Source organism: Neofelis nebulosa, chromosome 15 (assembly GCF_028018385.1).
Source record: "Neofelis nebulosa isolate mNeoNeb1 chromosome 15, mNeoNeb1.pri, whole genome shotgun sequence".
NCBI classification, from domain to species: Eukaryota; Metazoa; Chordata; class Mammalia; order Carnivora; family Felidae; genus Neofelis; species Neofelis nebulosa.
In genome coordinates, this window is record NC_080796.1 from 75,345,985 (window position 1) to 75,367,217 (window position 21,233).

Sequence of the window (21,233 nt, forward strand, 5' to 3'; positions counted from 1 at the left end):
CTGACGATAACCTAAGATTTAGTCTGAGGAAAACGCTACCTTAGAGATACAAAGTACAGGACCCCTTCTCTCCAAGTCTCAGAATACAGCATCAAAAAACAAAAAGCAAGCATGCTCATCATGGCCTACCACAACAGTCATCAGGCCCTAAGTAAAGAGGAGAGGCAAGGACTAGAAAACAAAATAAAAAATGCAAACCAATAGTCCAGAGCAGAGAATGATGCTGCACTGGATGGGAACCAGTATCAATCAGCAATGCTGGCAACGGATCCCTTGGGTTCTTTACCTGTGGCCGCTGCTTGTGCTGTGTCTGGTTTTGGTTCTGAGGTTGTTCCCAGTTTCCCCGGGCTCGGTTCGTGCCCACCGACGTCATCATTTACAGTATATACAAATAACAGTATTTACAAGGTAGAATACTGAAAGATTAAAAAAAAATTCAGATATTAAATATGGGCAAAACAGGTTTTCAACCTCTTTCATCAGCACCTTCAACCAAACATGTTCACCAACCAAGAAGAGTCATCTGTTCTTGAGACATACTCAGTTTGATAAATTCCTTAAGGAACAATTGTTAGTAGTCCATTTTTATAGAAGAAATATATAAAGCATAGGTGACGTGCCGGTTTAAGTCATGCGCATGGTTTGGTTACTAGTCCCTATATGCAGTTTTGTGAAGTTTCGCAAAACAATGTTAATAATCAAAAGCTTTCTACACACAAATATCTAAAGCCCCTTTGACAAAAGGAAAGCTAATCAGCAAAACCTGGAAACAAAAGCCTTCCAGGAAGGGAACTTAATCTATACTCCAAACAAATAAAAACAATTTAAAATAGAGAAACTCAATCTACCTAGGAAAACCGCCCTACCTCCCTTACAATATGTAAATTGCATGCAACCCCCATCACTTGGGAAGGGACAAGCTCAAGTCTAGATTTCCTCCCTCAAGCGCGCGCACTCTCTCTCGCGCGCGCTCGCTCTCTCTCTCTCTCTCTCTCTCGTCATGCAGTGGGTGCTTCCATAACCTTCAACAAGGCAAGTATTAGCCCCAGTGACTCTGCTCAAGAATCTCAGTTCCCTGGATAATTCCAACACACTATTTTTGCAACTACTTTCTGTTGCTGTCCTAGTCCACTGTTCTGAGGCACCAGAATTGCGATTACCCTTTACCACTCACCTTAATATACAGAGAATTCCAAATCTGTCCCAAACCAAAAGGGTCTGGCACAAAGTTTTTATTTGCAAGAAAGGGCTTCTAGGATATCATTTTAAACGAGACATTACTGCCAGCAAGAGGACTTTGTTGAGACAGAAAACACACAGGGCCTTCCCAAAACTAGAACGGTTTTTGTTATTAACACTTCCAGCAGGCTACGATTCTCCTGAATTTAAGTTCCTTCCGTTCATACTTTGCTTTATATCGCAACCTCAGCTGCTGCGGTGAGTAAACAAAGAAAATACTCCTCCTACGACAGAGTGGCTCAAAATCAGATGTTAATCTGCATGGTTTTATTCCCTTCCAAAGAAGGTACGTTTATATTTTCTGTTCTACATGTAACTTTTTTCATTAATGAAACTTTATACGGGATAATTCTAGACTCCCCAAAAGCCATTGCTGGATTTGAGAGACATAGGTTGGGCCTCTAAAGAAATACAGAAGGATTAATTATTAGGGAAGTGAATCTTACTGTTTCTCAGGTCTCAAAGAAAACGAACTTCCCTGAAGATAAATTCTTCACCAAAGCGGATCAAGAGGCTGCAGAGGTCTCTCTTTTGATGCAGTCATTCAGACTGAAGAGTTTTACATTCTCTATCACCAAAATTTTTAAGAAAATTTCAGAGCTAATTCTTTAACCCTTACCTCTTTCTGCTACATATGTGCACACAAAGGCCTGTAAATATTTCTAGCTACTACAAAACTATTTGCTACACAAATAGTCCATCTTCCCAGACTAGTCAAGTTTCAACACTCACACACACACCAAAAAACATGTGTTCTTTAACCAGTACCCCTGGATTCAAATCAAAGAAAAAAATTAAAATTAGACGAAAACTATTATGCTTTTAAATAATTGGCTCTAAAATGAAATCTCTAATGGAAATAAACACTCCTGTAGCTTACAAATACTGCTTTCTACTTCTCTTGTGATTTCAACTTAATAAGTTAATACTAGATATGAATGCTGTGACTAGCAATATGAACTCCATATACCATACCGGTCAATGTAGATATATTAAAAAGTCATCTTGAAAGCCACATAATGACTCAAGGGAAATAAAATGAAACAAAACAGTCCAGAAGACTCCCTCTGTTAACTTCAATTTCTCTCTTACAAGTGCTTTGAAATGTGCGACTAAGAAAACTTTACCACCTAGGTAGTAACAACACTGAGCAGCAGGTCAAAATTAAATGATCTGGGATGGATAACTGGAGGGCACAAAATTAGTAGCCTTTTCGTGGCAAGCAGGGACACATACCTAGAGTTATCACAGTGGAGAGGAAGAATCTTGTTAAGTATTTTTCCTTAGAAAATAAAAATATTTACGGGCAACATGTGAGAAGTGTTGGAGACCCAAGGAAAAGTGCAGGAATACAGGTTTCAACACAGGAGTGCCTTTGACCATTTTTTGAAAACCAGCTACTTAAAAAAAATAGCCAAAGAAATTTTACAGAAAAAAATAAAAATCAAGTATTTATTGAGTATCTACTATGTGTCCAGTACTTTAGAAAATACAAAAGCCATAGGACTTGGTTGCTGCCCTCAGGGAGCTTACAATCTAAGTAGAGAAACAATTCAGACACTCAAGCTGGACTGGGGTAGCTACCTGTAACAGAACAGCTGATTCCCCTGGATGTTTTGTGGAAATGACCCCTGCATCCCCTCGTCCACAAACTTGAATCTCGTTTTAAAAAGCGTACTTGCCAGTTAGGGCACATTTAGCAAAAAAGGGGCTTTAGGAGTCAGCAACAGTACATGTTAAGGTCTCTCATCCTCAGTTACATGACAGCAGTACTCGCTGCTCACAAGGGAAACGGTCACTGGCACGGTCCGCTCTTTTAAGGACAATGGTGTAGCATCTCAAACCCGCTGTAGCAACCCACGCGTAACCAACACGTTCCGGTTCTCCGGTGATGCTGGCTGTCACGGACCCCCATCATCTGCCAGCAAGTCACACCACACATCCCCACGGCGGGATAAGGACGGTGAAAGGTGGACGGGGAGAGAACAAAAAAAAGGATTTCTCCATCCAGTAATCGGGGCACTCAGAGGCAAAAAACGGTAACAACAACAACAACAACAACAACAACAAAAGAGCCTGCTCCTGTGGTGTTTTTCCTTCCCCATCACCCTACACCAGAGGTGGCTACTTTTCGAGACGGGTGGCGGAGCGGTCTCCTCCCGTTTGTGACATCAGTTTGCAAAGCCATTTAGGGACTGTCCACAAAGTGAAGGGTCTGAGGAAATTCGGGATTCCTGTCCTATTACGAGAAGAGCGGACCCGCACCCCAGGGCTCCAGGGACGTCCCTCGGGCGTAACACACCCTGTGGGGGTCGGCCCGCCCAGCTTCCCCAACAACATCCTAATCGTCCGGGGTCCCCCAAACTCCAGCGTGGGCCACGGCACGCTTGCGACAGCGGCAGGGAAGCCGTCCCCCATGCCGGGGCGCTGAGAAAGCAGGACGGGCGGTAAGAGGAGCTGACAAAGAGGCTGGAAGCGGACAGGGGACGCGAGCCCACGCGTGGAGGATGGGAGGCTCGCCCCGCTCAGCGCCACATCGGGAGCTCCCGGGGCCAATCGCCGCCTCACCTCCCACCCGGAACAAATTAATCCTCCGCACTCCGAACTGAGGGCCACATGGGGGGGAGTTCGGGGCAGCTCCACCCCGCCGTCCTCCCTCCCCCCCCCCCCGCCACCCCCAAACCAGGCCGGATCCGGATCCGAGAAGGCCCGCAGCGGGCTGGCTGCAAAGGGACGCCGGCCCCCGCGGCGTCCTCACGGCAGCGGCCGGGCCGGAGAGGGCCCTACCTCAGGCGGGGCCCAGGCCGCGCTCGCTCGCGCTCTTCCTCGCTCTCCCCGCTCGGGCTCTAGCCGCATGGCCCCCCCGCTCCGGCCGCCCAAGCCCCGCCCCGGCCACGCTCCCAAATCGAGGCCCCGGCTCCGGCGCGGCCCACTAGGCCGCAAATCCAACCATAAACAAAACCTCCGGCGGCCAACTAGGGGGGGAGGGGGCTGGGTAGGGCGCCGGGCTCGCACGACCGGGAGGGGTGTCCAGTGGGGGAGCACACGGGGCGGGGGGCCGACTGGGGGGGGGCCCGGCGGGGTACGGGAGAAGGGAGGGAGGGGAAAGGGAGACCGCGGATTTAAAGGGGCCGCGGACAATACCCGGCCCCGCCGCGCTGCCGCTGCCGCCGCCGCCGCCGCCAACGCCGCTGCGCTCCCAACTTTACCTCAGTCTCCTCCACACTGACACCCCGGGCCGCGCCGCCCCTGTCACGTGATGTAAGGTTCCCTCCTCCCCACCCCCTCCCTCCTTTCCCCTCGCGCGCTCGCTCTCGCGCCTTCCCCCTCCCACTTGCCTGCCTGCGTCCCCCGGCACGTGACGCGAAAAGGGACGCGCACGCAAGCGCGCGCGCACTGCCCGCCACGAGCCGCGGCGCTGCGGCTCCGCGCGTCCGCCCCGCCTCCGCCGCGTGACGCACTGTCGGCATCCGCTTCCTGTTCCTGGCGCCGTCCGGCGTCGCCCGGCGTCTCGGCGCGCGCCGGTGCGGGCCTGGGTCACGTGCTGGGGGCAGCGGGAAGGCGGCGTTCTGGTTTCCTGGGCCCCCGTCCGCCATGTTTTCAGCCCGGCTGAGCGTCGGTGTTTCCCCGTGAGGAAATGGCCGGGGAGTTTCGGGGAGCCCAGGCGCCGGGGCCTCGGCGGAGCCCAGGCTGACCCGGAGCGGTTGTGCGCGGGGCGGGAGGCCATGGCGTCCGGCAGTAACTGGTTGTCCGGCGTGAACGTCGTGCTGGTGATGGCCTACGGGAGCCTGGTGAGGAGACCCCGCGTCCCGGCCCTCCGCCCCCAGCCGCTCGCTCACCCACCTGCGCCTGCCCTGGGCTGGGACTCGTACCTGCCCCCGGAGCGCCTGGGGGGCCGAGCGCCCTGCCCCTCCCCCCTGGCCCCCGGGCGTGCCCCGAAGCAGCCCTGAGCGCTTGCAGCTGGGGACCTCAAAGGAAGACGTGCCCCCCCCCCCCCTTTTTTAAAAATTACTGTGTTTTTGCTAAAGATACTGTCCTTTTTTCCTATCTCTTGGACAGGTGTTCGTACTGCTGTTTATTTTTGTGAAGAGGCAAATCATGCGCTTTGCAATGAAATCCCGAAGGGGACCTCATGTCCCCGTGGGACACAACGCCCCCAAGGTAGGTCCTTAAGGCACGAGGTCGGCCTGGTTCTGCAGCTCCGTCAGGGCCTAGAGTGAGATGGCCTTCGCCTTTGAGATGGCTTTGGTTCCCAAGTTCCCTTGTCGCTCTCGCCGCGCTCGGCCGGAGAGATAACGGTCGGCGTGGCTCTGGCTTCCGCTCCCCCTGCTGCGGCACAGCGTGCACTTGGCGCAGAAGCAACAGTTTTTGCATCTGCGGAGTGAAGGATTTGGACTAAAATTTGCCAACTCTGTGGACAGAGTTCGCAAGCTCAACGTGCCGCCCAGTGTTTCCTGTTTTAAGGTTTGCCTTAGGGCGGCAGGTTAGCCCCAGGTCACGGAGAAGGATCTGCCGCTGCACTACCTTCCATTCCTGGGGGCCTCATCAATCCCCTAGTCCCCCTAGTCCTTCGCGTTAGGAGCTGAAACCTGAGAAGGAAGGAGCTTACCCCAGGACATGCCCAAGGTGAATAGTCCAGGAGTCTTCACACTTTCTCCAGTAACTATCTTCCTTTCCTTGGCTTGTAGATCTCTACTGATGACATTTTCTCCGTCTCCCAGACCTCTTTCCTGAGTTCCCTGTTTTTATATGTACCGCCTTTGTAGCATTTCCACAAACCTAAGCTGGAAATCAGAGGTCTAAACGCCACCCCCAGTCCTGCTTCTGTCTTCGGCTTCTGGCTCTCTCTGATCCAAGGATCCAGCCGGGATCCGGCTACACATGTTAGGTTTCCAGTCTTTGCATGTGCTGTTGTTGGGGCATACAGTGGTCTTTGGTTTTCTCTTGGCTAGCTGATTTGCTCTTTAGATCTTAGCTCAAATGTTGTTTCCTCCGAAGAAGAGAGTTTACTACCTGTATTAAAGTAGGTGATCTTTTTTTTTTCTCATAGTATCCCGTTTTTCTGGATACAGTTTTATCACAGATTTTCTTTTGTGTTTGTCTGCTTGTTTAATGCTTACCTTTCATGAGACCATAAGCTTCAGGAATGCAGGCACCATGCCAGTTTTGTTCACAGTAAAGCCAGGGCCTGTGTGTAGTGGGTGCTCAGTAACGTGTTACTGAGTGATAAACAGGTTAGTGGGAGAACCGGAGCTAGTACACAGTTCGCTCAACTCCTGGCTGTGTGTCCTTTCAACAACCAGTGCTGTCAGTCTTCCTTTTTTTTCCGTTCTTGGCTGATGTATTTCACGGAAAGCCTTAAGGAATGTGTCATGGTGTAAAAACTCAACGGTGCTTCTTCTATGTTCCCTCAGTTCTCCAGATGCCACCTGCCATCCATAAGACGGTTATAGGGTTGGCTACCAGTACACCATGATCCAATCAAAACTTTGATTATTGGGGCGCCTGGGTGGCTCAGTCGGTTAAACGTCCAACTTCTCAGGTCATGATCTGACAGTTTGTGAGTTCAAGCCCCGCGTTGGGCTCTATGCTGGCAGCTCGGAGCCTGGAGCGTGCTTCAGATTCTGTGTCTGTCTGTCTCTCTCTTTCAAAAATAGTATTTTTAAAAATCTTTTTAAAAACCTTGATGATTTTGGAACATCCTGGACTAGATAAGATCCCTTTCCTTTTAAAAAATTCTCTCATTTAAATTTGTATTCAGCAGCTCTTCCTGCCCATGGGTCCTGTCCCCATGCTTTAATAGAATGACCTTTTTGCACCAAAAAATAAAAATAATAAAAAATAAGTTTGCATTCGTTGCTAGTGGAAGTGTAAATTAGTAAAACTTCTTTGGCCAATAACCAGGTATTATCTAGTAAGATTACACATGTACCTAATCCCATGGTGCAGGAGTTCCACTCTTACCATACAGAAAGTAATTTTTGTTCGTGTTGTACCAGAGGACATGGAAGAATATTCGTGGGGCAGGGCCTGCCTGGATGGCTCAGTTGGATAAGTGTCCCAACTTCAGCTCAGGTCATGATGTCTTGGTTCCTGAGTTCGAGCCCTGCATCAGGCTCTCTGCTGTCAGCACAGAGCCTGCTTAAAATTCTCTGTCCCCCCTCCCCTCTGCGCCCCTCTCTCTCTCTCTCTCTCTCTCTCAAAAATAAAACATTTAAAAAAAAATTTTTTTAAGAATATCCATGGCAGCAATTGTGATATTTCCAGAAGAAATTCTTTGGCCAAACATCTACTCAAGAATATATCTATGATTTATTTGTATTTTGGAATACTAGGAGTGAAAGTAAGCTCGACAATGCAAACGTATGGACACACATGAATTTCTAAAGCATTTTTTTATTTGTAAAATGTTTTAACATTTATCTTTGTGAGAGAGAGTGTGTGCAAGCGGGAGGGCGGGGAGGGGAGAATCCCCAGCAGGCTCCGGGCTCTGAACCGTCAGCACAGAACCCAACGTGGAGCTCAAACCCACGATCGTGAGATCATGACCTGAGCCAAAGTCGGACGCTTAACTGACTAAGCCACCCAGGTGCCCCAATTCTAAAGCATTTTTAAAAAAGAAAAAGACAAACATGAGTGAATCTCAAAAACATGCTGAGTAAAAAAAGCCAGCAAGCCATTCAAAAAAGAGTATCTTTTGTTCCGTTCCATTTATATGAAATTCTGGAACACACAACTGTATCGTTAAAAAGTACATAATTATTGCCTGGAGCAGGGAAAGAGGTTGACTGCAGAGGGACATGGAGAACGTTTTGGGGTGATGGAAATGTTCTGTCTTGGTTGCAGTGGTGGTTGAGTGGGTGTATTTATTTGTCAAAACTCAGTCCACGCAAATTGGTTGCGTTTTATTCCATGTAAGTTCTAACTTAGTAAAGTATTTAAAATTTTGAAAAGACAAGTTGCTGAGGAATTCAAAAAGTATTTTTTCATTTGTGTGAAGTTTGAAACCAGACAAAGGTAAACAGCTTGTTCAGGTTGATATGTGATAAGACAGTGAAGAAAAGTAAGATTGTTGACAAATGAACATTGGGGGTGTTGCATTTAATCAGAACTAGGCACACATGGCTTCAGGAGAGCAGACATAGATGTTCATCTTCACAGTTTTCATAATTACTTAAAACGTACGTAGCACGTATTTCACATATGATCTATTCCACAGTGGCAGTTGCTAAAAAGTTACAGGAAGTGGGGCGCCTGGGTGACTCAGTCGGTTAAACGTCTGACTTCGGCTCACGTCATGGTTTCACGGTCCATGAGTTCGAGCCCCGCATCGGGCTCTGTGCTGACAGTTCAGAGCCTGGGGCCTACTTCGGCTTCTGTGTCTCCCTCTCTCTCCGTCTCTCTCCCACTCACGTGCTGTCTCTCAAATAATAAATGTTAAAAAAAAACATTTTTTTTTTAAAGTTACAAGAAGAAAAATCTGCTGGGGCTCTGGCAGCCCTTTTAAGTGAGAGAGATGGACGTGGACTTAACAGTGGTTGCTTCGGGGTGAGTGAGGGGTGACTGTAGTATCTCTTCGAAGTCTGTATCATGGATGTGAATTAACCTACTTAAAAAATTAAGTGTACTCCAGAAGAAAGCTTTTAGAAGTCCTGTGATCCACCAGGTAGGGTAGTCCCCAAACTGTTGGAAACCACATACAGGTATCCTCACAGATTTTTAGATTATGATTTTCACTTGCTGTCCAGTTTTTCTCTTCCTCCAGAAGTTTGTTAGAACACCTAACCAAGATCCTAAATCCAGTTGAGTCAGAAATCATGTTGATGCCATAGAACTTGAGGAAATTCTGGCAGGTCAAAGGTCTAGCTTAGAGGGTTGCGTGCGTGGCTCTGTCAGTTGAGTGTCCGACTCTTTGTTTTGGCTCAGGTCATAATCTCACGATTTGTGGGTTCAAGCCCCACGTGGGGTTCTGCGCTGCTAGTGCAGAGCCTGCTTGGGATTCTCTGTCCACCCGCCCCTCCCTTGCTCACACACTAGCTGTCTCTTTCTTTCTCAAAATAAACTTTACAAAAATTTTTTTAAACGGAGCTAGGTTAGAGGTGTGCAGTTGGAGGAAGTTCTTAGAGAACCCGAGCCTATCCTTATATTTTTCAGCCTGACCTGGCAATGTTACCAGCAGATGAGCATTTTTTGTGCTGCTTTTGTCATAGCTGCTCGCTTGCTCTGCCCCATTTCGAGGCTGACGGGAAGCAGAGTACAGGATAAGTGATCGCACGCTCTTTTCTCTGTGTGAACAGGACTTGAGAGAGGAGATTGACATTCGGCTGTCCAGGGTTCAAGACATCAAGTATGAACCTCCGCTCCTTGCAGACGGCGATGCGAGACTGCTCCAGCTGGAAGCCCAGGGAAATCAGAGTATGTGGCGTGCTCTCGGAGGACGCTTGAGTGAGGAATCCCATGCGTTCAGAATTCCTTTGCTCTCTGAGCTGTCAGCATAGCTGCTGGGTACCTGTGGTTCCTCTGTTGCCGGGCACATGTGAGATGTGGGGAGGCAGTTTATTGGCTTGCTGGAGTTTGAGGAATCTGAGGTCATGCCTACGACCAGTCTCTTTCTCAACAGGCTGCTACAACTACCTGTACAGGATGAGAGCCCTGGACGCCGTCCGCGCCTCTGGTAGGGGCGACTTGATGGGAGGCTGAGGGCCTGGCCTGGGAGGGGGTGGGAGGGCTGTGTATATTAGAGCTTATGCTTCTTCTGCCCCCCGCTGGGACGAATTTCCTGGAGTTTTGAGAGTACTGGGTTATTTTGTCTAAGGAAATGATGGCGGCAAGTTATTTCTTCTTCAAAGGGTGGATTTGTTTTATTGTTTAGACCTTTAGTTTCGTGAACCGGATGGTGGTAATTTGCTTGTTTTTCTACACAAGACAAGTGACACCCACGCTTTTTCAGTAAGACCGAGATAAATGGTTCTTGAATTTTTTCTACCTTGTGACCGTTGTCAAGTGTGCTTTGTTTCTGCTGAAACGTGGTTTACGTCTCAGAGCCGGAGTGAGTGGGGGGGGGATGGAAAGGAGACACTGTCGGTACCATCAGTGGAGCCTATGGTTGTGTTGCCAGCACCCCGTGACCGCTCAGACGCGCTCTGGGCCTCCGGTCGTCTTCATTCCATTAGAATTGCCCCCCAGTTCACTCATTCAACCCATTCCTAAATTTGGAAGGTTAACTAAAAAGACTAACGAACGGGAGAAGGGTTATCACCGTGCTGTGTGATTGTCTCCTCAGAGATCCCGTTTCATGCTGAAGGCAGGCATCCCCGTTCCTTAATGGGCAAGAATTTCCGCTCCTACCTGCTAGATCTGCGGAACACTAGTACTCCTTTTAAGGGTGTGCGCAAGGCCCTCATCGACACCCTGCTGGATGGCTATGAGACAGCCCGCTATGGGACGGGGGTAAGCCGGATGGCCACTTTTTCCTTCAGGGGACTACAGGGATGCCCCAGCCTGAGGGAGCCCCACTCTTCCTTCCTCTTTCCTCAGGTCTTTGGGCAGAGTGAGTACCTGCGCTACCAGGAGGCCCTGAGTGAGCTGGCCGCCGTGTAAGTGTGGGGGGCGGGTACTGGAGACGACACCGGTGGTGCTGGCCCACCCCCAGCAAGATGCCCTTCGTGAGCAGTAGTAACAAAATCACAATGCCGAGCTGTCTCGTTCTGCCTTGCTTGCCTCTGAAAGCGTGTGCTGCTCTATAAGAACACAGTAGGAGAAGCTTCTCCTACTTTTGTGCTCCCTCTTTTTTTTTTTTTTTTTTTTTTTAGTTCAGCTCAGTAAAATGTCAGAATTGGTGTAAAATGTAGACCAGCAAAGGGAATAAAGTTGGGGCACCTGGGTGGCTCAGTTAAGTGTCCGACTTCTGCTCAGGTCATAATCTCATGGTCGTTCGGGCTCTGTGCTCACGGCTTGGAGCCTAGAGCCTGCTTCCAATGTTGTGTCTCCCTCTCTCTCTGCCCCTCCCCTACTCACACTCTGTCTCTCTCAAAAATAAACATTACAAAAATTTAAAGGGGGGGGCTAAGGTTCCTTTTTTCTTTTTTTTAATGTTTCTTTTGAGAGAGAGAGAGAGAGACAAAGCATGAGTGGGGAAGGGGCAGAGAGAGGGAGACACAGAATATGAGGCAGACTCCAGGCTCATAGCTATCAGCGCAGAGTCGATGTGAGATTCAAACTGAAGAACCATGAGATTATGACCTGAGCCCTAAGTTGGACGCTTAACCGACTGAGCCACCCAGGCGCCTCCAGGGAATAAAGTTATTTTTATTTTTTTTTAATGGTAACTGGATCCTGGACGCTTTTAAAAAAATTTTTTTTGAGAGAGAGTACAAGCGTGAGAGGGGCAGAGAGAGAGGGAGACACAGAATCCAAAACAGGCTCTGAGCTGTCAGCACAGAGCCCAACACAGGGCTGAAACTCTCGAACTGTGAGATCATGACCTGAGCCGAAGTCGGACGCTTCACTGACAGCCCCCCAGGTGTCCCAGAATAAAGTTTTTCAATACAGAGATTCTTCCTCTTTCAGGTTCCAGTGTTTTCCTTTCATGTCTTGGTCTGATAACAATCACACGTGCCCCTCCACCCCATTTTTATTACCACTCACAGCTTTAGGAACCTTGTTTGAAACTAAGGGCATCACTAAAGCATCAGCTGTTGAGTTTTTGTGTAATAGGAATCACGACTTTTGTCTGACAGTGTTTAAAACATGCGCTGGCGTGGGTTCATGGTGTTGTTCATACAGATGTTCAAAGGGTGCAGAGGGAAAGCCCATGTAGAAATAAAAAGTTAGTTACCAGCCTTGAAAAGAACCGTGTCCATTTTCTGCCGTGTTGAATAAGGCTCTTTCTGAAAAGGTAAGGAGTATGTCTGTCCTGTCTTTTCTCTGTTCTTAAAACTAAACTACCTTGTTCCAAAAACAAAGGGTTTGGTAAAAACTGCTCAGAAGAGGAGTGAGAGCAGGGGAAGACGAGGAAGGGTGCTTGTTCTGGAGGTCAGGCAGAAGGCCTGTTCAAAGCATGGTTTCTTTGAACCAGAAATGCCTTCTGGTTCTAACTCAGGTGAAGTCTCTAGAGTCCTCAAATTCATAAAGATGGGAAGGTGACAGTGCCGGGGGTGGGGGATTATTGCTTACTGGGGACAGAGCTTCAGTTTTGCAGCATGAAAAGAGCTCTGGAGATGGGTGGTGGAGATGGGAACACAGCGGTGTGAATATACTTAATACTACTGGACTGTAAACATTTAAAAACGGTCTATTTTACCCCAGTTTTATTAAAAGTTCAGTCCTTGAGAGCACCTATATGACTCAGTTGGTTAAGTGTCCCGACTCTTGATTTCTGCTCAGGTCATGATCCCACGGTTCGTGGGATTGAGTGCAGTCAGCTCAGAGCCTGCTTGGGATATTCTCTCTCTCTCTCTCTCTCTCTCTCTCTCTCTCTCTCTCTCCCTCTCTCCCCCCCCTCTCCCCCTCTCTCTCCCCCCCTCTCCCCCTCTCTCTCCTCCCCTCCCCCTCCCCCTCTCTCCCCCTCCCTCCCTCTCCCCTGCTTTCGCTGTCTCTCTCAAACAAATACGCTTTATAAAAAATCTTTACAATAATAAAATCAGGGCACCTGGGTGGCTCAGTTGAGCATCCAATTCTTGATTTTGGCTCAGATCATGATCCCAGAGGTCATGGGATCAAGCCCTGCGTTGGGCTCTGCGCTGAGCATGGAGCCTGCTTCAGATTCTCTCTCTCTCCCCCTTTGCCCCTCTCCCCTGATCACATGTACTTTCTTTCTAAAATAAAATACATTCTTAAAAAAATAATTACAAAAAACTTTAGTCCTCGTCAGCATGTGGCTGGCTCAGTTGGTAGAGCGTGCAACTCTTGATCTCAGGGTCATGAGTTCAAGCCCAACATTGGGTATGGAGATAAACTTTAAAAAAAAATAAAAATTCGGGGTACCTGGGTGGCTCGGTTGGGCGTCCAACTTCAGCTCAGGTCGTGATCTCACGGTTCCTGAGTTCAAGCCCTGCATCGGGCTCTGTGCTGACAGCTCAGAGCCTGGAGCCTGTTTCAGGTTCCGTGTCTCCCTCTCTGCTCCTCCCCGCTTATGCTCTGTCTCTCTCCTTTGAAAATAAAAACGTTAAAAAAATTTTAAAAGAAAGGGATGTAACAGTAAAAAAGTAAATAAAAATTCACTCCTTGATTTCTGGTTTCTAGAGCATTTCAGTGAGGTTAGTGAAGACGAGGCCCTGAAATCTGACAGATTCCTGTCCCAACTCTGTCACTTACTAGCTTTGTGACCTTAGGCAAGAGGGCCCTCAGTTTCCTAACTTGGAAATTGGGGATGTTACTGCCATGTAGGGATATTGGGATGGCAGTAAATTAGATGTTGGTAAAGGACCATTTTAACTTGATGGCTATTTCTGTTCTTATTTTTTGGTGTTCAGTTTTCAAGGGACTTTTTTTAGATTGGGAGTATATTAGTGGCATAGATGCAGGAGGTGAATCAGCAGAATTAAAAAAGTTTTCTTTGGGGCGTGTGGGTGGTTCAGTTGATCAAGCGTACAGCTCTTCATTGTGGCTTCTCAGGTCATGATCCCAAGGTCGTGGGACTGAGCCCCATATCAGGCTCCACACTAGGCATGGAGCTTGCTTGGGATTCTCTCTCCCTCTGCCCCTCTCCACGTGTATGCACGTATACTTTCTCTCTAAAATAAACTTTAAGAGATAACAACAAATAAAGGTTTTCTTTATAACGAGATGAAAATGTTGAGCCAGGGGTGCCTGGGTGGCTCAGCCGGTGAAGCGTGTGACTTCGGCTCATGTCATGATCTCACAGTTTGTGAGTTCAAGCCACATGTCGGGCTCTGTGCTGACAGCTCAGAGCCTGGAGCCTGCTTCGGATTCTGTCTCTCTCTCAAAAATACACACTAAAAAAAGAAGTTGTTGAGCCAGAGGCAAGGACTCTGGGAAAATTGTTTTCTCTGCTACTTCTATCAGATGGGCTTTTAGTCACTAGCTTATAAAATAGGACAAGGGATCACTTGTGGCTACTGCCATGTTTATGGAGTGGTTGAGTCTTGCTTGAATTGCCTTCTCGTGTTAGTCGTCATTCTGTCCGTGACCTGCCGTCTCTGTATCCTCCAGGGTCAAAGCACGAAGCGGGAGCTCTCAGAGACAGCACCAGTCAGCCGCCAAAGACCTAACCCAGTCTCCTGAAGTCTCCCCGACAACCATCCAGGTGACCTACCTCCCTTCCAGTCAGAAGAGTAAACGTGCCAAGCACTTTCTTGAACTGAAGAGCTTTAAGGACAACTATAACACACTGGAAAGTACTCTGTGACGGGCTGACGGACACTGCTCCTGCTGCTGGTGGCCTCAGGTCATCTGGCCGGTGGGCGCCAGTCAGCCGAAGTCCCACTTCGTCCAGAGCTCGCCTAGAGGATCATTCTCCAACCTGTTCTTACGGCCAGTTTCAGAGAATTGGTTAGGACTTGATTTTCCCGTGGTAGCACTTTTTTCTGGAGTTGAATTCAGATGTTTTTCTTAATGTTTCCATCATGGCTTCCTTAAAAATCCTCACTTGGTTTTGATTATAGTTTGTTCATTGGCCTTTTTTCCCCTGTCCCCAGACTATAAATAGTCCTAAATTGTAAGAGTTGGGGGAGCCGGGCCTGGTGTATTCTATGTCTGCCCCTTCATACGTAGTGGATGGGAACCGTTTGTGTTTGAGACATCTTTGAATTGATTGGTTGGAAAGGCAGACGTGAGCTGGTGGGGAGGTCTGGGGAGGCCGTGAGGTGCGCAGAACAACTTGCCTGGTGCTCCGTGGAAACCAGGCTGTGTGGAAACGTTAACCCGACCTGGTCCCCGGAAATGCGAGGATCGGCCTCAGGCTTTCTTTACATGCTGTCCTGAATAAATGGGAAAGGGAATGTTGGCACCTGACACCATCCCACCCCCCCTCATTTATTGGGGACGCTATATGGGACAGTGAAGCAATGGTCAGACCGATGCCCTGCTCTGACGTTAAAACTAATAAAATGAACAATTAAAACACGTGATTCACTCCTTTATAGGTGCCTTTTAACCAAACAGGCACAGGATATGTTCTTTGGACCTAGGATCATATGGATGCTCCATGAGACCCCGCGGAAAAAACCCTAAAATGGGGGCTCTGGTCTTTGCTCCTAGAATAGCCTGAGAACTGGGACTCGCTTCTGGTCTCCAGGGCAACAGGCCAGGTGACCAATCAGGTCGCAGACCCGGGGTCATTGTTGGAGGCAGACGTGTTGCCATGACTCCTGAAACCTGGGTGACTGGATGATACAGAGACAAGAGCCTGCTTGTGTCCTGGGCCGGTGTCCCGCAAGTGTGTGGACATGTCTGGGGGAAAGGCCACGAAAGTAGAAGAGGTGTGCAGAGCTGGGGGGTGGGGCGGGGCCGGACGAACTTCCCAGATGGGTGACCCTCCGGTTTCCTGAGGTGCCCTGAGGTGAGCGGGTAGGAACAGCAGGAGACTGGGTGGTTCCACACCGGCTGCTCCCAGGCTGCTCCCTGCGCACTTTCGGGACCCAGTGCCCTCACTTCTCTCTCGGGAAAGGCCCATGAGCCCCCTCCGGGAGGGTGCTGGGGACAGGGCGCCGGACTGAGGGGAGGGTGCTGGGGATGGGGTGCCAGCCAGAGGCGGATCAGCAACTCGCTTTTCTTGCAGAGTTTTCAAAGGGTCCTGGGATTTAAGAAGATGGTCGACAGGTAATTCTTGCTTCTGTCCTTTCCCTTTTCCCTCAGCTTGACCCCTGCACCCTCGTGTCCTCCCCACCCCCCTGGCCACCTCGGAGACCTGCTTCGCCTTCCGGGGCTCCGAGGAAGGACACTGTGGTGTGCAGGCCGCAGCATGGACCGGCCTCCCGGTGCTCACTCGAGCTTGCTCCCCGTGCCACCCAGATGGCTTTACTGTCCCTTTCTTCCCATCCTCCCAGGGAGAATTGGAGCAAGTTTTTGTTGTTGTTGTTGTTGTTGTTGTTGTTGTTTTAAGAAGAATGCAAGTATTTGTTGTATCAATCGCGTGATTGGTGCGCCGTATTTGTTGAATGAGCGAATGACTAGACTGGGCTCTGTGTCTTCACCTGGGGAGCTTTGTAAAACACGTCCGGACCTCAACCCAGAAGATGTCACCGCGTGGTCTGGGATTGGGGAGGATAAGCCTGGTTTTTAAGGTTTAACAGGTGGTTATGCCCAGAGCTGGCAAAGATGTAAGGTGGCAAAAATGCATACAATTTTAGTGAGAGTCCAGATTGATGCAGCCTTTTTACAAACACAGTCTGATGGGGGTGCCTGGGTGGCTCAGTCCATTAAGGGTCTGATTCCTGATTTTGGCTCGGGTCATGATCTAACGGTTTGTGACACTGAGCCCTGCATCGGGCTCTGTGTTGTCAGCCCAGAGCCCACTTTGGATCCTCTGTCCCCAACTCTCTCTCAAAAATAAATAGAAATTAAAAATATTTTCGGAGATGTCTGGGTGGCTCAGTCGGTCAAGCATCAGACTTCGGCTCAGGTCATGACCTCACAGTTGGTGAGTTTGAGCCCTGCCTTGGGCTCTGTGCTGAGAAGCTCAGAGCCTGGAGCCTGCTTCACATTCTGTCTCCCTCTTTCTCTGGCTCTCCTCCACTCACACTCTGTATGTCTCCCTCTTTCCCTGTCTCAAAAATAAACATTTAAAAAATTAAAATCGTCAAACATGATCAGTTCTTCAAAAAAATATTTTTACAACATAAACAAAAACAAAGGTAAGTTTGATGAAATCTGTCAAAACTTAAGATCTCAAAATTCACATGTCCTTAGAAGTGGCAGCTGTACTCCTAGGGAGTTGACCTTGCATATATATGCCTGCAAAAGCTCTAGAACATACATAAACAGCATTCTGGACAGCATTGTTTACAAAAGTAAACCAGGGCACCTGGCGCACTTAGTCGAAGGGCAAGTGACTCTTGATCTCGGGGTCTTGCGTTGCAGCCACGTGTTGGGTGGAGAGATTACTTTAAATTTTAAAAAGTAGGAACAGCCTACCTCGTTAAGTGATGATATAAAAATACTAGGCAGCCTTTACACAGAATGAAGCAAGTGTGTATGTGTTGATAGGAAAGTCCAACTGTTAACTACTTCTAACAAATGTATGAGTGCATGGTAATAAAAAAATATACTTCCTAGTATATGATAGAAAAACTTTCTGGAAAAATACACAAACTGGTAACTTTGAGAACTGGGGCAGAAGAACAAAGCTTTCAGTTTTCATTTGGTGTATATATATATATTTTTGTTTATCCCGAGAGTGAGTGAGCACATGCAGTAGGGCAGAGAGAGAGGGAGAGAGAATCCCGGCCAGGCTCCACGCTGTCAGTGCAGAGCTGCACCGAGGTCGAACCCCCAAACCGTGAGATCGCGACCTGAGCCTAAATCAAGAGTCGGACTCTTAACCCAGTGAGCTACCCAGGTGCCCCAGGATTTTCTTTTTATTTTTTTTTTAATGTTTATTTATTTTTGAGACAGAGAGAGACAGAGCATGAACAGGGGAGGGGCAGAGAGAGAGGGAGACACAGAATCTGAAACAGGCTCCAGGCTCTGAGCTGTCAGCACAGAGCCCGATGCGGGGCTCGAACTCACGGACCGCAAGATCGTGACCTGAGCCAAAGTCGGCCGCTTCACCGACTGAGCCACCCAGGCGCCCCCAGGATTTTCTTTTTAAATAATCTGTACACCCAGCATAAGGTTTGAACTCAGGAACCTGAGATCAAGTCACGTGCTCCACCGGGCTAGCCAGGTGCCCCTCCCCCTTTTTTTTTTAAGCCCAATGTATTTGTTTACTATATTCATCACCACAAGGGCTCAACCAGAGACTTAAACCAAAGTGACCCCACAGCTTAAGATACACAATCCTAGAGGCACCTGGGTGGCTCAGTCAGTTAAGTGTCCGACTTCAACTCAGTTCATCACCTTGTAGTTCATGAGTTCAAGCCCCACGTGGGGCTTTGTGCTGACAGCTCAGAGCCTGGAGCCTGCTTCAGATCCTCTGTCCCCCATCTCTCTGCCCTTCCTCCCTCTCGTGCTATCTCTCTCTCTCTCTCTCTCTCTCTCTCTCTCTCTCTCTCAAAAATAAACATAAAAAATAAGAAAGATAACGTAGAGAGGCTACACAGTCCGGGTTCTTGGCTAAGGACCAGCTTTGAGCAGCTTTCTTGCAGATACTTGTTAAAGGCTGTGGGGGTTTCTCCAGGCTCAGCAGCGCATGTGCTCAAAGGACTCTCGGTGTTGAGTTCTCGCAGGCCCTGGGTGGGCAGCGGGATGGTGCCGATGTCATACAGGGCAGACCGCTTGTCCTTGAGGATGTCCAGGCAGATGTCACCCTGGGTGTCCAGGTCTGGGTGGCAGCAGGGCATGAAGACCCTCCCCCCGGGTGTGTTGTCAGCACTGCGGGACTCCTGGGGGAGCTGATAACTTCAGGTCTTCACATGCTGTGCCCACCGCTCCAGGGATGGCCCCACCCGTGTGAAAGGTTGCCTGATTCAGGGAAGGCAGAAGTTCCTTTGTTGCCAGACACCATGGGGGTCATCGAATCCTGCTGGGGCATCTTGCCCGCAGGACCCCAGGCGGCACCCCCCCCCCCCCCCCAGCCCCCAGAGGCAGTGACACTGGCAGCCACTGGGTCACGGCTCTGGGAGCAGTGAGGGCAGTGAGACAGGAACTTAGAGCGTGATTGCAACTCTCATTTAGTATATGAGTCTTTTTTTTTTTTAATTATTATTTATTTATTTTGAGAGAGACTGCGTGCACACGAGCCGGGGAAGGACAGAGAAGGAGAGAGAAAATCCCACAAACCGTGAGATCGTGACCTGAGCCGAAACCAAGAGTTGGACTCTTAACCGACTGAGCCACCCAGGCGCCCCGGAGCGTGTGACTCTTGATCTTGGGGTTGTGAGTTTGACCCCACGTTGTGTGTAGAGATTACTTAAAAATCTTAAAAAAAATAATAAAACTCAAGGGTTATCTGAGCAGAGGACACGTGTGAGAGAGGTGGGGGGAGAGAAATGCATATTTCTCTCATGAATTAAAAAACCTTACATGGTTGCAGAATGTTGTCTAGCTAAAGACGAGAATCATGGTGTAACGGAAGATATTCATTTTTAGACTGGATTTTGATACCCAGGTCTGCCATTAAGTGACCTTAGGCAACTCACCTGAACTTTGTTTCCGTGCGTGCTGTGCGAAATTAGTATCTCTGACGCACGGTTACGATGATCAAGCGGCCTGTGTATTCAACGCAGACTAGGTTCTTAGTTACCCTTCAAGGAGTTGGCCGTGTTCTGACATGCGCACAGAGGGTCCGGTGATGGGGTTTGTGTCACCACTCCTAACTGACCCAGTCAGCTCCTTCCTCTGTACCTGGGGCAGGTGGCAGAATTCACACACCCACTGTGTGTGGCAGACGACGCTGGGCCAGAGGAGAAACCTGTATGCTGCCCTAAGGATGCAGGACACCAGGGGACAGGAGTTGGCACTGGCCGACAAGCAGCTGCTGATGGTGAGTTCTTGCAAGGGGGGCCTGAAGCCTCACCCTCACTGCCCCGCAGAGTCCGCCGGGGTCCCAAGCTCTTCACTGCTGCCAGTACTTGCCCAGTGTATCTGCCTCTGAGGTTTTCAGCATTACACTAGAGCAGTACCGGGTCTCGTCAAGTGGCTCTTCGCGTCCAGCTGCAGGTGACCCGGCCTCAAGTCCCGGGGCGCGGACTAGTCCTCGCTCCCCTCGTGTCCGTGCCCAGCACCTGCCTCTCAGAGCCACTCTCTCCCGGGAGAACCCGGTCTCCAGCAGGTCGCCACCTGTGTGTCCCGGTGCCTGGCAGAGGTCACGGTTCATGGTGTTCTCGGCAAGTAATTGCTGAACGTGGGGTTTCATCCACGGAGAAAGACTTGCGTAGGCTTCCCCTGCAGTGCGCAGCCTCCATGCTACCGCCTAGCTTTGTGGCGCAGCTAAGTCCAAAGCCAGGAGGACGCACGCTGGACTGCCATCGCGGGAGAACGAGGAAAGGGGCCAGCCTAACGTCACACTCTGTTCTGCTACCCCCCCCCCCCCCCCCCCCGGCCAGGCCCGTCGAGCGGCCCTGCACCAGCTGCTTGAACAGGAGCATCAGCAGTACCAGCAGGAACTGAATCTGACGGGCAGAGCATTTTATGTGGAGAGACTCTGACGGTGCCCAAAACAAAGCTGGCTCTTAATGGCTCGAAGGCAGACATATGGCTCATTCTACGGCCCTGAATCCCTATTGGCTGCAAAAGTGTTTAGCTGTACCCGTGATCTTAAAACAGCTTCCTGGGTTTTGCTCACTTGCCTCTCCGATCTCACTTCCTCTCGTCTTTTCCGTCTTCCTGGACAAATAGCTCTGAGTGTGGCTGTTCACCCATGGGTGCCGTGGCGCTTGGCTGGCAGGAGGCCTGGGGTCCCATGATGAGACCTGGGACAGGTCTCTTCCCTCTGGACTCGAATTCCCACCTCTGCAAATTGACAGGGTTCCAAACTCCAGTGCAATGAGGGGTGAGGCAGCTATAAGGAAGTAAGGAGCAGCGATTTATGTGAAGCTGCTCAGAGCGTGTACAATCTCACGGCCTTCAGATTCTCAAGAATTCTAAAAGGTACTGGTTGGTCACATGCATCTGTAGGCCACAGAGAACCTTACTTATGAAGATCTGCTTTACATAAAATGACATCACAAGCCAGAGAGACCCCCGTTGTGCAGCCGGTAACAGGTGCCAGGACACATTGTCACCGCCAGGCCAGAACAACTTCCCGGTCCCCTCACCGGCTGTCAGCATCCTCGTTGGCCACTTGTCCTGTCCACACGGAGCTTGTCCTGCCCTCTGCCCCGTGCGGCTGTGTGCGCTGCACAACTCTGGTCTCCCCGTCCCGCCGCCACCCC

General features: G+C 49.6%; 3 protein-coding genes and 1 pseudogene across 32 annotated transcripts in view; 2 read left to right on the forward strand and 2 right to left on the reverse strand.

Annotated features, from left to right (window-relative positions):
* Window positions 1-4,574, reverse strand: part of UBAP2L (ubiquitin associated protein 2 like) — a 40,403-nt gene extending 35,829 nt beyond the window's left edge. For 13 of the 27 annotated variants that reach the window (XM_058702230.1, XM_058702226.1, XM_058702229.1 and 10 more), the window contains exons 1-2: window positions 4,449-4,572; window positions 287-416 (exon numbers count right to left, since the gene is read on the reverse strand). In XM_058702230.1, coding sequence (XP_058558213.1) covers window positions 287-376 — 90 coding nt within the window. In that variant the 5' untranslated portion in view covers window positions 377-416; window positions 4,449-4,572. Of the gene's footprint in view, window positions 1-286; window positions 417-4,026; window positions 4,119-4,383 lie in introns of those variants that run through there. The other 14 variants (XM_058702228.1, XM_058702219.1, XM_058702215.1 and 11 more) reach the window with 4 other exon arrangements.
* A 143-nt stretch (window positions 4,575-4,717) lies between these two features.
* Window positions 4,718-14,858, forward strand: C15H1orf43 (chromosome 15 C1orf43 homolog). 3 transcript variants are annotated; one of them, XM_058702268.1, is made up of 8 exons: window positions 4,725-5,030; window positions 5,299-5,400; window positions 8,704-8,787; window positions 9,537-9,654; window positions 9,860-9,913; window positions 10,523-10,689; window positions 10,777-10,835; window positions 14,413-14,858. In XM_058702268.1, the coding sequence occupies exons 1-8, from the start codon at window positions 4,965-4,967 to the stop codon at window positions 14,606-14,608; spliced, it is 846 nt and encodes a 281-aa protein (XP_058558251.1). In that variant the 5' UTR covers window positions 4,725-4,964; the 3' UTR covers window positions 14,609-14,858. The 3 variants fall into 3 exon arrangements, with proteins under 3 accessions (XP_058558253.1, XP_058558251.1, XP_058558252.1); XM_058702270.1 differs by lacking the exon at window positions 10,777-10,835 and having other exon boundaries at window positions 4,718-5,030; XM_058702269.1 differs by lacking the exon at window positions 8,704-8,787 and having other exon boundaries at window positions 4,731-5,030.
* Window positions 14,859-15,009: 151 nt separating this feature from the next.
* CFAP141 (cilia and flagella associated protein 141) lies at window positions 15,010-20,643 on the forward strand. 2 transcript variants are annotated; one of them, XM_058702274.1, is made up of 4 exons: window positions 15,010-15,680; window positions 15,980-16,020; window positions 19,714-19,843; window positions 20,406-20,643. In XM_058702274.1, the coding sequence occupies exons 1-4, from the start codon at window positions 15,648-15,650 to the stop codon at window positions 20,505-20,507; spliced, it is 306 nt and encodes a 101-aa protein (XP_058558257.1). In that variant the 5' UTR covers window positions 15,010-15,647; the 3' UTR covers window positions 20,508-20,643. The 2 variants fall into 2 exon arrangements, with proteins under 2 accessions (XP_058558257.1, XP_058558256.1); XM_058702273.1 differs by lacking the exons at window positions 15,010-15,680; window positions 15,980-16,020 and having other exon boundaries at window positions 19,276-19,843.
* On the reverse strand, window positions 17,010-19,019 carry LOC131496548 (ubiquitin-conjugating enzyme E2 C-like; annotated as a pseudogene).
* Window positions 20,644-21,233: the final 590 nt, after the last annotated feature.

What these genes read in the sequence shown, in the direction of transcription:
- C15H1orf43 (XM_058702268.1), top strand. Translation starts at nt 4,965, where the DNA reads ATGGCGTCCGGCAGTAACTGGTTGTCCGGCGTGAACGTCGTGCTGGTG. An exon ending in TTAACAGTGGTTGCTTCGGG is followed by an intron (nt 8,788 to 9,536) that starts GTGAGTGAGGGG and finishes CTGTGTGAACAG; the next exon opens with GACTTGAGAGAGGAGATTGA. An exon ending in CAGCCCGCTATGGGACGGGG is followed by an intron (nt 10,690 to 10,776) that starts GTAAGCCGGATG and finishes CTCTTTCCTCAG; the next exon opens with GTCTTTGGGCAGAGTGAGTA.
- CFAP141 (XM_058702273.1), top strand. Translation starts at nt 19,631, where the DNA reads ATGCGCACAGAGGGTCCGGTGATGGGGTTTGTGTCACCACTCCTAACT. An exon ending in CCGACAAGCAGCTGCTGATG is followed by an intron (nt 19,844 to 20,405) that starts GTGAGTTCTTGC and finishes CCCCCCGGCCAG; the next exon opens with GCCCGTCGAGCGGCCCTGCA.